We start from the raw sequence: 13,758 nt of genomic DNA, 5'->3' as shown, positions 1-13,758 counted from the left end.
AGTAACTTAGGAGACTGTTGTCTCATTTTCAAGAGATTCAGGCGAGAAGGAACTTAAGCTCCACTCACTTTCAGTTAGGGATTGTTGAAATTTTTCCCAGGATAACCTGAAAAAATCAGTTTAATTTACTGACCACAGTGAATCCCTCTGTTTAATAAATTATTTAGTTGTATATATGTAACATGTTTTGTATATCATTCACCATTTTCTAACATACTAAAAATGTACAGTTAATAAGAATCTGAAAGTATTAAAGCTATATAATTGCTTAAATAAATGCATACCATCCTACGTGGCAAAAGATGTACCAAATGTAGTGTAAAGGTTCTATTTAGCTGTAAATCAAAATGTTTTAATGGTTATATCGACCAATGACAATGCACCTTTCTTTAGAAAATAACTGAAGTACAAATGGAAAAGTTCATTAAAATTGATTAGTTAAATCAAAACTTTCCACTTAAGTGATTTAAATCATGATTTAAATCAATCCACGTTGCATCGATTTTATGCTTTATTTCCGTGTCTCACAGGCTATCTAAGACTATTTGATTGTTATTGAATGCCTTACTGACAAAAGACCAAAATTTTAAACATTTCTACAAATAATCCAAAAATATAAATTAATGTTCCTACCTTATGTGGTATTTCCTTCTTCCAAGATGTGATGCCCAATACCCTGATTTCCAGAAACGGTACCCATCCATTTCTCTGCGACTGTCACAAAAGGGGACATATCCATAGGGAGCTCCATTTAGATCTATATCTCTAAGTTCTTTGAGGTCACTTCTCACAATCTAAACAAGAGAAAAACATGAAACACTTCTTTTTAGTAGTTTAATGTTGTTTTTCCCCCTTTATATAGATATAGTCCAAGTGCCAACTGTACTCCCACAGATTTTTGACAGAAATGAGTCTAGTCTGTTAGACTAATAGTCTGTTACAACATGTTTATCTAGTTACTGCTTGGGCAAAATGCATACTTTTTTTTATTATTGTGGTAGGATCAGCCTCTGCAGCACATCTCTGTGGCCTGCTTCCCAGTTGGGTCTGATAACTGACCTCAACCACCTGATCCCCCGTCAATCAGGATCAGCTGGAGGCAGTTGGGGGAGATGAGCGGTCATAGGCGAGGCTGAACCCTACCCTTCTTAAAGGGCTAGCCAGCCTGGGACAGGTTATTATGTACAGCTTCAGTTGATCATATTTAGGCTTGGAAGGATTAGATTTTTATTGGTAAATGTCAGTAAACATCAATTTCACCATACACACACAAATTAATCAAGTATCAGAGGGGTAGCCGTGTTAGTCTGGTTCTGTAGAAGCAGCAAAGAGTCCTGTGGCACCTTATAGACTAACAGACGTTTTGCAGCATGAGCTTTCGTGGGTGAATACCCACTTCTTCGGATGCAAGTCCGAAGAAGTGGGTATTCACCCACGAAAGCTCATGCTGCAAAACGTCTGTTAGTCTATAAGGTGCCACAGGACTCTACACAAATTAATGAAAACATATTTCCATCAATAATAATTGAAACTTACAGATAGGAAAAATAAGAAAAATGCTACTTGAGAACTTAAGAGTTTGATTTAAAGATATTTACTTTATATATTTTGACCTGTGATATTGACAATGTGTTTAATAGTTGTAAAAAATTTAACTTTTTGAATCTGTGTCTACTGTCATTAAATAACTGTCTGACACACCTACTAATTTCCTGCAACTTCAAAACTTTAAATCAACAAAAATTTAAAAAAATGATTAAACCCCATAATTTTGCACAAATAGGCAAAAAGGCTTTAAAACAAAAATATATAGATGCCAAAATTATAAATATTGAATTCTGCCAAGCCTGATCATATTTAATAACTAAAAGAAATAATAAGTAAAAAGCATCATCTTTGATTTATAGACCAACATTTTTGGATGCCCAAGCTGACACACCTTAAAGAGGCATGATTTCCAAAAAGTGACAAGCACCTCCCTTCTGAAAATCAGGACCTGTTAGGTATGTCAGTTTGGCCACCCAAAAATTGTGGCACCCAAATCATTAGTCACCTTTGCAAATCTAGGCCATATAATAGCCTCACCTTTCAGAAAGGTTCTGAATATGCTTTACAAACAGTATCTATTCAGCACCAAAACACTTACAAAAGTATCCTGGGATTTTTAATGACCACGTGATCAAAACTTCAGCATCACATCCATTTGAGACAGCACAATGGCTCCAAGTCTATGGTGTGAAGGTATTACTTCATTAATGAGTAAAAAGGGCTGCATACTGAATTTTGGACACCACATCATGCAGCACCTTCAGTAATGCTTAGTGATGGCCAATCCAGTTATTGAGACCTGATGAGATCAATATCTGAGATAGGATATCTACAGGGATGGTAAGAGTTGACATGAACCAATGCAAAACCCTGCTTTCAGATGTATTTTTCTAAAATTGTTTCCTACCTGGTCGGCATCAACAAATATTATTTTGTACACAGCCAGTGGAAAAAGAACATCCAGAAAAAGAATTTTGTAACCCCAGATAATTCTTTGCTTTTCAGTCTGTTGATGAAGCCAGCGGGGCCACTTATACTGTACTAGTTCATACTGGAATCCATATTCTTTGGCCATGTGAGGAATAATCTCCTAGAAATGGAAAAAGAAAAAAATATAACTTTATACAGTGCAATATGCACAGAAGTTAAGTGACTTGTGCTAAGTCACAGGCAAAGCTGGCATTGTTGGTACCCAAACCCATAACTCTGAACTCCCATTTCTATAAGTTAACCAAGAGATAATGCTCTCTTAATTATAACCATTCTTGTTGTCCCTATCCTATATATATTCTCCCCCTCCCCCACATTACATCCCTTTTTTTTAATGCCCCCAACTGATTTTTTTTTTAAATCTTTTAGGGTCAGGACATACTGATTAACACCATAATTATGTACGAAAATGTTTTATAAATGGAGTCTGATGCAAAATGAAACTAACTACAATGACAGTTGGTGCACTTAACGTGCTTCAGCTGCTCTGACAATTTCCATAATTCTTGTGGTATTCCCACTATATGTATTTTTCTCAAAATGATATAATCTGTCAGAATACAAGAAACTTTTAAAATGTACCCATTCTACCTTGGTTTCAGAAGGAAAAAAAGATCTTATATAATGGCTGCTTAAGAACTTTGATATTAATGTTTCCATAATGTAATGATTTTAATTAATTTAGTGATTTTAAAATCCATTCTAATTATAAAAAATATGATATTCAGTAAAAGCGACAATGCATTGCTATTCATTTTACTACTCTTATTAACAATGCAAGCACAATGAAAAATGGACATTACACTTACCTTAAATGTAGGAGAAAGATAATTTTTCAGAAACCAAAATTTAACAGGTGTCTTGGTATGACGCAGAACAGAAAGCATCATAATTCTGTGGAAAGAAAAGTCTATAATAAACAAATTAATATATTAATGAAATCACATTTCAACCATAACATCAAAAGGGATTTTATAGTTTTACGACCCATTATATATTAGAAATAAAAACTTGTAGCAAACCTGATTCTATTTATGATTCTTGCTAACACAGTTTAAGCAAGGTTTGACTTCCATGATCATAAACTGCATTCTGACATAGATTTTTCTAGACCGCTTTTAGACAGCTAAGACTACACCACACTGGCCAAACTGTATTTAAACCACATTAGAAGGAACAGTGTTTAAATAAACATGGGTCTACTAACAGGTTCTATCGTAAGGTACATACATATGTGACTGAAATGGAGCTGCTCTGTAATAATTCATAAATACTGTACGTTAACTTGGTTATTGGGATATTTACTGTATGACTGTATTGGTTTAGTTTAATAGGGACTGTAAGAAAAAACAAGCAGGAAGGAGACAGAATGGCTCAAGATAAGCCACTCTTCAGCAAACATTGACAGTGTACGGGACAATGCCAGGTCAGAAAAAGGCCTAGCAAAGCAGAAAATCAAAAAAACGGTGGCAGGTTTAAAAGAGAGACAGAAGAGTTGGTTGGGGAAACAAGACCGAGGTACATGACAGCCTGCCAGAGGAGTCTGAAGAAGCTGGTCCTGCCTAGGTTACTATCGGAGGATGGTATGCCTCTCGGTAAGAAATACATGGGTATAAACAGTTTTCTCTAAATGCTTTGTCCCTCCTGCAAAATAAATAATTTTTTTTTTAAGAAAGCTATTTTGAATCATTGCAGTTCACTGGTTACAGATTTCGGGAGGGAAGAACTGCAGGTGTCCAAGCTCAGTCAGACCTGCTAGGTAAGAACAGTTGATCCACAAGGTACTACAGCCCTGGGACTAGTCTAGGGGCTTGTGCACACCACTTACGTCAGTATAACTTATGTTGCTCCGGGATGTGAATAAGCCACCCTCTTGAATGACGTAAGTTACACCAACCTAACTGCAGGTATGGATAAAGCTATGTCGGCAGGACAGCTTCTCCCACTGACATAGCTACTGCCTCTTGCAGAGTTGGTTTTATTATGCTGACTGGAGAGCTCTCTACAGTTGGCACGAGCATTTTCACCATCAGACACACTACAGCGGTGCAGCTGCATTGGTGGAGCTGCGCTGCTGTATTGCTTCTAATGTCGACTAGCCCTAAGAGTGGGAGAATTACAGAATTCCATTCTGTGGGGATGCACTCAGAGAGAGGATAGAGGTACAGCTATCCCTGTAACAGCATACACAATGGCAATAAGGGAGAATGGAGAGAGGTAAATAGTGGTGTCCCCCAGAGATCTGTACTGGGCCCAGTCCTATTTAGCATATTTATAAACGATCTGGTAAAAGGGGTAAACAGTGAGGTGGAAAAATTTGCAGATGATACAAAACTACTCACGATAGTTAAGTCCCAGGCAGACTGTGACAAGCTACAAAAGGATCTCACAAAACTGGGTGACTGGGCAACAAAATGGCAGATGAAATTTAATGTTGATAAACAAATTAATGCACATTGGAAAACATAATCCTAAGTATACACATACAATGATGGGGTCTAAATTAGCTGTTACCACTCAAGAAAGAGATCTTGGAGTCATTGTGGATAGTTCTCTGAAATCATCCACTCAATGTTCAGTGGCAGTCAGAAAAGCAAACAGAATGTTGGGAATCATCAAGAAAGGGATAGACAAGAAGACAGAAAATATTATATTGCCTCTATATAAATCCATGGTATGCCCACACCTTGAATACTGCATGCAGATGTGGTCGCCCCATCTCAAAATTTTAAGATATATTGGAATTGGAAAAGGTTCAGAAAAGGGTGACAAAAATGATTAGGGGCATAGAACGGCTTCCATATGAGGAGAGATTAATAAGACTGGGACTTTTCAGCTTGGAAAAGAGGCGACTAAGGGGGGGATATGATAGAGGTCTATAGAATCATGAGTGGTATAGAGAAGTAAATAAGGAAGTGTTATTTACTCCTTCTCATAATACAAGAACAAGGGGCCACCAAATGAAATTAAGAAGTAGCAGGTTTAAAACAAACACAAGAAAGTATTTTTTCACTCAACGCACTGTCAACGTCTGGAACTCCTTGCCAGAGGGTGTTGTGAAGGCCAATTCTATAACGGGGTTCAAAAGGGAGCTAGATAGATACATGGAAGATAGGTCCATCAATGGCTAGCCAGGACGGGCAGGAATGATGTCTCTAGCCTCTGTTTGCCAGAAGCTGGGATTGGGTGATAGGGCATGGGTAATTTGATGATAACCTGTCTGTTCATTCCCTTTGGGGCACCTGCCATTGGCCACTGTCAGAGGACAGGATACTGGGCTTGATGGACCTTTGGTCTGACCCAGTATGGATGTTATGTTAATCTTGGTCAATTGTTTCAAAAAATCTGTGAACAAAAGCAGACTAAGCAGTCTGACACAACACACTATAATGATTCCCTTAAAACAATTACAATTTATCAGATCATTAACCTGTGGATACAGTAGTATTAGTATATATAGGGAATGAGCCATCATATTATAGTATGTGGATTTTGGGCCAAATTCAGCCGTTATCTAAACAGATGTGACTCCAATGAAGTTGTGGAGTTACTTTGCATTGTGGAAGCAGAGAAAGAAGAGAGGGTTTAAGTGTAGCCATTTAACAGCAGAGACAGAGCAACTGTCCTGCTAAGTTTTAGCCTAGTAGAAGCAGGGCCCACGTCAGAAGCGAGTGTAAAACAGCAGAATAGTCAGAGTGACCTAGCCTTGAGATAGCGATGTTTTGAGACGAGAAAGTGAGAAAATACTGGAATAGATAGCAAATAGTCTAAATAAAATGTAGATGTTTTTAATTAATGCACGTCACAAAGAAGTATACATGCTTGTGTGATTTTGCTTGTACTTTGGAGAAACTGCGCAGAGATGCTCTATGCCAGTTGTATTCTTCTCCTGCAAATTGCCTGAATAAAGCTGTCTCTGATTTTGTTGCTTCCAACCTAAGAATGGAGTTTTGTTTCTTCCACGGCATATACTAAGGCTGATTTTGGCCTTTTAGTGTTTATCACATACATCAGGGGTAGGCAACCTATGGCACGGGTGCCGAAGGCAGCACGCAAGCTGATTTTTAGTGGCACTCACACTGCCCTAGTCCTGGCCACCAGTCCGGGGGGCTCTGCATTTTAATTTAATTTTAAATGAAGCTTCTTAAACATTTTAAAAGCCTTATTTAGTTTACATACAGCAATAGTTTAGTTATATATTATAGACTTACAGAAAGAGACCTTCTAAAAACGTTAAAATGTATTACTGGCACACGAAACCTTAAATTAGAATGAATAAATGAAGACTCGGCACACCACTTCTGAAAGGTTGCCGACCCCTGACATACATTGATGCACGGCATTACAAAAGGATTTTCTTTAAAAGAGAAATATATAATATTTTTGAACACAGACATTGGATCAATTAGATCTCTAGTATAATTCAATAGTTGAACCAAAAATAAATTTGATCCTTCCTGTGTACATTTTTTCTATGCCATGTTATTATTCCTACTGTTTTCTTAAAAAGAACAGCCATACTTCCTAAAAACTTTTTGATGAACTTTTAGAGTATTCCCATTAAATTCCTAAGTTTTCCTTTTTGCTTAAGTTACCTTAAAAAGCGTTCATATAAATGGCCTGAAGCAACTGAAAAAATATTTAGAACATCATTTTTCTTCTCCTTTTCTTCTGTTTGAAGATCTGAAAAACTTAAAAATAAATATCTGTTATAGGCTCTGTAACTAGGGAGAAGGACAAAGACTATAAGCCACCCAAAGAACTACATTAATAGCAGGGTTATATATTGACAGAATTGCAAGTAATGGTTTCTATACAAGCTCAACTCTGCCCCTATCTTTTGCATATGTATTACAAAACAGTCTTTAAAATTACATGACCACATTCTATTTTTCCAAAAGGCCCAGTGAATTTTCTATTCACTGCAGAGTGAATGAGACAGAGTGAGTGTGAATGAGTAATATTTGTTTTTATCATTGTTCAGTGAGGGGACCACAGCCTCATTCACTAACCATCATTCATCCAGTCTCCTGGAAGCTCAAATGTGCTCTCCGTTAAACCTTTTAAAATTTGTATATGTTGTCAAATTACAAGTGAAAATTGCAAACAGAATATTGCCAAGGATAAGATACAAATCTACAGGACCCCCGTCTTATTTTCTATACTACCATATCCACCATGCACCATATACTTGCACTCTGAATAATGAAGACAGGAGTGCGGATGTCCTGTAGAAAGTATAGGCTATGATCATATAATTAGTATTATAAGAGATGCTAACAAAAGGGTAAAATTAAGGTTCAAAGATTCACAGAGTTTAAGACCAGAAGGGACCAACGAAGTGAGTCTGACCTCCTACATATTACAGGCAGTTACATTTCACTCAGTTGCCCACATAATAAGTGTAATAACTTATGTCTGACTAAAACATATCTTCCAGAAAGGCATCTAGTTTTGATCTGAAGACATCAAGAGATGGAGAATTCACCACTTCCCTTCATAGTTTGTTCAAGGGGTTAATCACTCTAAAATTTCAAATATGAATGTGTCTGTCTTCAGCTTCCAGCCATTGGTTCTTGTTATACCTTTCTTCATCAGATTAAAGAGCTCTTTAGTACCTAGTATTTTCTCTGTATGAAAATACTTATACACAATAATCAAATCATCTTTCAATCTTCTTTTTGATAAGCTAAGCAGGTTGAACTCTAAATCTCTCATTAAAAGGCATTTTCTTCAGCATTTGAATAATTTTTGTGGCTCTTTTCTGCACTGTCTCCAATTTGTGCAGTCTAGATGAAAATATCTAAATAGAACTAAAAAGGAAAAAAAAACTGTTATGGAAAACATTATGTAGAATTTAGATCCACAATGAGCTTTCATCTAAGGAATATGGCAGGGGAAATACTCATGAAAATTTCCCTCTCAGATTTCTGCTGGGAGGAACTTAACCCCATTAACACAACAGAAGGACTCCTCAATTCCAGTTCCCAGCTCCACCCCAGGCTAGAGCAGCTGACAGTAGCTATTACATGGAAATTCCTTCTGAGCCCCCGTGATGTTATATGAATCAAATATGACCATGTAAATAATTGTTGCAACCACTGTTATATAATTGCAACAAATCTTATATGAAGTATGTCATGTAAGGTGTCAATGGAAAAATTATGATTGATTATCCTATTTGTATGCATGTATCATTTGTGTGTCGGAAGTTGTGAATATTGACTATATATCTGTGTTTCATATGTGTTTGCTCCTGGGTAACACCCACAAGGTAGTTTACATCTGATCTAGCCAGCACATTGTGAATTGACTATTCAAGCTGATGGCCCACTAATGAACACAATGTGCCCTGGAACAAGCTTATCCCCACCTGATGGACATTCCTGTGGATGTTTTAGCCAGAATAATGGGTTCTGGCCCCAGCTATGACACACTGAAGCATGCAAGGGCATGTGACAAGCTCATGTGACACTGGACTCCATCTTGTGCCTGTACTTTTCCACAAACTGTGCTGAGGGCTTTGCTTGGAACGAGTTTCCCTCCACATGGGAGAAGCTATAAAAAGCCCTTGAAACATCTCCATTTTGCCTCTTTCCTGCTCTGATTCCTGGGCTATGGACTTTAACTAACAGGAGCATTACAACCAGTGCATTGAGGACCTTCCAATCTTTTGGATGTTACCAGAGAGATTATAAGTCAGCAGTTTATGTCATCACTGCTTCAAACCTGATACAAGAACTCTGCAATTGTTGTACATACTTGATTCCTTTGACCACTTTAACTCTCTCCTCTTTCTTTTCTCTTATAAATAAATCTTTAGATATTAGCTACTAAAAGATTGGCAAAAGCATGATTATTGGGTAAGATCTGAGTTATATATTGACCTGGGTATGTGGCTGGTCCTTTGGGATGAGAACCACCCTTTGGTTGATGAAACTGGTTTTAAATAGCCATTCATCATTAAGTCTAGCATGCCACATGTCTCTCCCTTTTATCATGTCCTTTCTTCCCTCTTGGCTTTGCCCCCGCCCCCGCTTAAGAGTTAGGTGAGCATTACCTCATTGTAGTCCCAAACTGACCAAGGGAAGGGGGGGTGAGAGACCAACAGATCCTTTGTTGCTGCCTAGGCCAGTGTCCTTTGCTCCTGTGAGGCTGGGCTAGATTTGTCCCATACATGCCCTGTTTAGGTGTGAACTGACCCTCTTCCCCTGGAGAGTTTTGCCTGGGCCTCTGCTCCTGGAGAGTTTTTGCCTGGGCTTGTTTTAAGCCATGAGGACACATTTTCAGCCTCATAACTATATACATGAAATTACAATCTATAATGTTACTATAATAACAATGCTCAGTGCATCATGAGCCTTCCGAAGACACCCAACATGACAAACTTTGCATTGGATACCACCCAATCATATTATAAGGATGAACATGGGGGTGCAGGGTGTTCCCCTGAGGTACAGAGTGTCACAGTGTCCCTATGAGTTCTCCACTTGAGGTGACTCCGAAGCAATAGCAAAAAGAGGAGCAGCTTTGGAGCTGAATCCAATAAAGAAGGACTGTCAAGGCAACAGCAGCTTTTGATTTAGAGCCACATACCAGAATGCAGTGTTTGAAAAAAATGCATTGATATTCAGGTTGCCACTTTGCAAATTTCAGCAGTTGGCACATTTTTTTAATAGTGCCATGGAGTTAGTTTGGGATCTTGTAGAATGAGCTGTTCAAGGGGGCTGAACATTAGCAGCCTGGTAACAAGCCAGAAATCCACTTTGAAAGTCTTTGTGTAGAGATCATGGATCCTTTAGATCTGGTCACAACTGAGATAAACAGTCCCAAAGACTTTCTAAACAGTCCAAATAGAAGGCTAATGCCCTTCTAATATTGGTGTCGCATTGGGGGAAAAAGCACAGGAAAGTGGATAACATGGTTAATGTGGAAATCAGAGAATATTTTAGGTACAAACTTGGGACATGGGAATAATGATACCTTATTCTTCAAGAGAACTGCAAATGGGTGAGGGGAAATCACCCATTAACGATCCTAGTTTCTTGACTACAAAGCAGAAAAGATGGCCACTGAGAATGCCGTTTTCATAGATAAGTGCAGCAGAGAAGACTTAGCTAGTGGCTCACCGTAGGATGAACAAAGACTGAGAATCCCAGCACAGGGGAATGAAAGGCTGTAATAGCTGTCAAATTAAAACTCCGACTGAACCCATGGAAAGATCTGACTTCTTTAAATCCAACAAGAAATCAAGAACAGCAAAGAGGGAAGAGTACACCAATTGTGAGATCTCTTCCAGCTTTGAAGATAAGTATTTCAAATAGACATCTTTCTGTGGTTTAGTAGGACCTCTTGTATCTCTGTCACACAGGAAACCTCTACTCCTGAGAATCATTGAAAACCCAAGCTCTGTGTTGGAGGATGGCCAAGTCCAGATAGTGTTCAACTGGAATCCTGAGACAGCGGGTGGGAAATGGTCAATGCCGCAACACTGCAAATGAAGTGAGGTGAATCAGGTAAAGATACCAGACTTGCCTTGGACAAGTTGATGCAACTCTAGAATGACTCTAGCTTTGACTTATTTCGTTCAACATCCATTAGAATTAACAGTATCAGAGAATGTGCACAGAGAAAGTCCCTCATCCAAGAATGAGAAAGGTGTCTTCCAAGGACTGATGATCCAGATGTACCATCAACCTGAACGTCTTGCATTGTTTGTTGGCAGTTGTTGAAAAGAGGTCCATTTTCGGAAACCCACAAAGCCAGGAAAATCTGTTTGAGAATCCAAGGGTCCAGTTCCCATTTGTAATCCTGGGAGAAATGTTTGGTCAGATCACCTGCCATGGTGTTTTGCATGCCTGAGAGGTTAAGAGGCTGAAATAAGAATGTGATTGGCTATACATCACTTCCATAGTTTTATTGTTTCAGCACAGAGAGAGAGGAATCTTGCTTCTCCATGATGATTTATGTAGAACATGCACGCTATGTTATCTGGCATAACTTTGCTCAGTTAAGGGAAGAAAGTGTTCCTTACTGCTCATAATTCTAGGAGACTGATGTGTAAGAGAGACTCTTGAGGCAACCATTTGCCTTGGATGACGCATCCCCCAAGATGAGCTCTCCATCCCATAGTCCTGTGGCACCTTATAGACTAACAGATGTATTGGAGCATGAGCTTTCGTGGGTGAATACTCACTTCGTTGGATGCATGTGATGCATCTGAAGTTGTGATAATAGTAGGAGGCTAGGTAAAAGGAAATCATGCATGAACTCTGGAAAGGTCTTTCCACCAGCCGTGTGAGTGTATCACCAGATAAGGGACAGATACCAACTTGTCTAGACCTTGTTTATTCAGGATACAGACTGTTCTGAGACAACTCTGGAAGCAGCAAAGATGCAGCCTGGTGTGTTGTGTTATGAAAGATGAAAGTACAAGCTGCCATATGACCCAGCAGTTGGAGGCAACTTCTTGCTGTTGTCTGGAGCCTAATTTGAATCTTGGCAATAAGGCTGGTCAGTGTTGTAAATCTGTCCACAGGGAAGTAAGCTCTACAAGTTACAGCATCCAGAGAAGATCCTATGAAGTCTATCTGTTCAACTGGAATCAAAATGGACTTTTTGATACTGAGCTGAAGTTCTAAGCTGCAGATAAGGACATGGCTGGCTGTATTACAGAGAGGACTCTGATGTACAACCAGCCCTTTAATAGCCAATTGTTGAGACAGAGGAAGATGATTATTCCCTGCCAACAAAGATAAGTGGCTACTACTACCAGGACTTTGGAAAATACTCCTGGGACAGATGAGAGGCCAAAAGGGAGTACTTGATACATGAAGTGATGCTGGCCATCTTTGAAATGAAGAAACCTCTTGAGAGAGGGGTGATAGCCATACATGATCTGAAGGTCGAGAACTGCAACCAGTAGACAGAATCTAATGATAGAATTATAGCTATAATCCTGAATATCTGATTTCACTACGGTGTTTTGAAATATGAGATCTAAAACTGATCTTCATCCACCATTTTTTTTCGGAACCAGAAAATACTTGGAATAAAATCCCTTCCCGTCTGTGCTGGACTGGAACTACAGCCTCTATGCTTAGAAGAGAGGTAGTCTCCTGTTTCGGCAAATGTTTGTGAGAAGAGTCCCTGAGGAGGGATGGGGACAGGAGTGGGATGAGGTGGAAATGGATGGAGTATCTTGATATTATAATCTTCAAAACCCATTTGTCAGTTGTACTTTATTCCCATGGAGCTCAAAAATGGAAGAGACTGTCTCCAGAGGGAGGGAAGTGAGTAGTGTGGTATAGCTGAAGATTCCCAAGGTGGGGATGTTCTGGACCTTTGACCACACCATCAGAATTGAAATTTAGATGAGTAGGGGGGCTGGGTGATAGCAATGGTTGCAGCAGCAGGCCTTTTCTTTTGATATCTCGGTCTCTTAGGTGGTTCTGCCAGTCTATGAATGTCGGAGAACTGGAACAGATGGGATCTCTGTGTTGGGATCTACTAAATTTTTTATTTGCAGGTGTACATATACTGACAGACCTGAGTGTGGCCTTCAAATCCTTTACAGTGTGCATGGATTACTCAGTGGACTCACTGAAAAGTTTCAGTCTGTCAAAAGAAGGTCTTCTCTGGTATTTTGGACCTTCCTAGAAAATCTCAACTGCTTCAGCCAAGATGTTCGATTCAGGACAGCAGCAGAGATGGAAGGAGCTTCAGTGTCAGCTACCTCTAGAGAGGCTCACAACTGGGTGCCTGCTAAGAGATGACTCAGTTATGAACTCAGCCTGGAACTATTCTTAATGTTCTGGGGGAAGATGATTAATAAAAGTGTTGAGTTTATTGTAGTTGGTGTGCCATCTTTGCCATCAGAGCAGATAATTCACTATTCTAAACTGCAGGGTTATGGAAGAGTAGTTTTTACATCCAGCAAGGTTGAAGGGCTTCTGGTCTTTATCATATGATATGAGTCAGTATGCTGTTAGTATTGTCTACCATGCTTACTAACAGCCTCTACAGCTAAACAGTTGGGAGGAGGGTGTGAAAATAAAAACTTATAATTTTTTCTGGAACATAGTACTTTTTATTTGCTTGCATACATTGTAGTTGTATGTGTCAGACTCCAGCTAGTTTTGGCAGGACGTAGTGGAGCCTCATTTACTGGTAAAGCTACACAACCAGAGCGTGTCCTGTAGAGGATGTCCAAGAACTTAA

General features: G+C 39.0%; 1 protein-coding gene across 3 annotated transcripts in view; it reads right to left on the bottom strand.

Annotated features, from left to right (window-relative positions):
• The window catches only part of UGGT2 (UDP-glucose glycoprotein glucosyltransferase 2), a 244,554-nt gene that overhangs the window by 31,904 nt on the left and 198,892 nt on the right, over positions 1–13,758 (bottom strand). For all 3 annotated transcript variants that reach the window (XM_045009671.1, XM_045009679.1, XM_045009688.1), the window contains 4 exons: positions 7,134–7,229; positions 3,348–3,432; positions 2,456–2,638; positions 634–794 (listed from right to left, as the gene is read on the bottom strand). In XM_045009671.1, coding sequence (XP_044865606.1) covers positions 634–794; positions 2,456–2,638; positions 3,348–3,432; positions 7,134–7,229 — 525 coding nt within the window. The remainder of the gene's footprint in view (positions 1–633; positions 795–2,455; positions 2,639–3,347; positions 3,433–7,133; positions 7,230–13,758) is intronic.

This window comes from Mauremys mutica, chromosome 1, assembly GCF_020497125.1.
Source record: "Mauremys mutica isolate MM-2020 ecotype Southern chromosome 1, ASM2049712v1, whole genome shotgun sequence".
Classification (NCBI taxonomy): Eukaryota; Metazoa; Chordata; order Testudines; family Geoemydidae; genus Mauremys; species Mauremys mutica.
The sequence above is the reverse complement of the archived record's forward strand: the minus strand, read 5'-3'. Positions and strand labels throughout refer to the sequence as shown.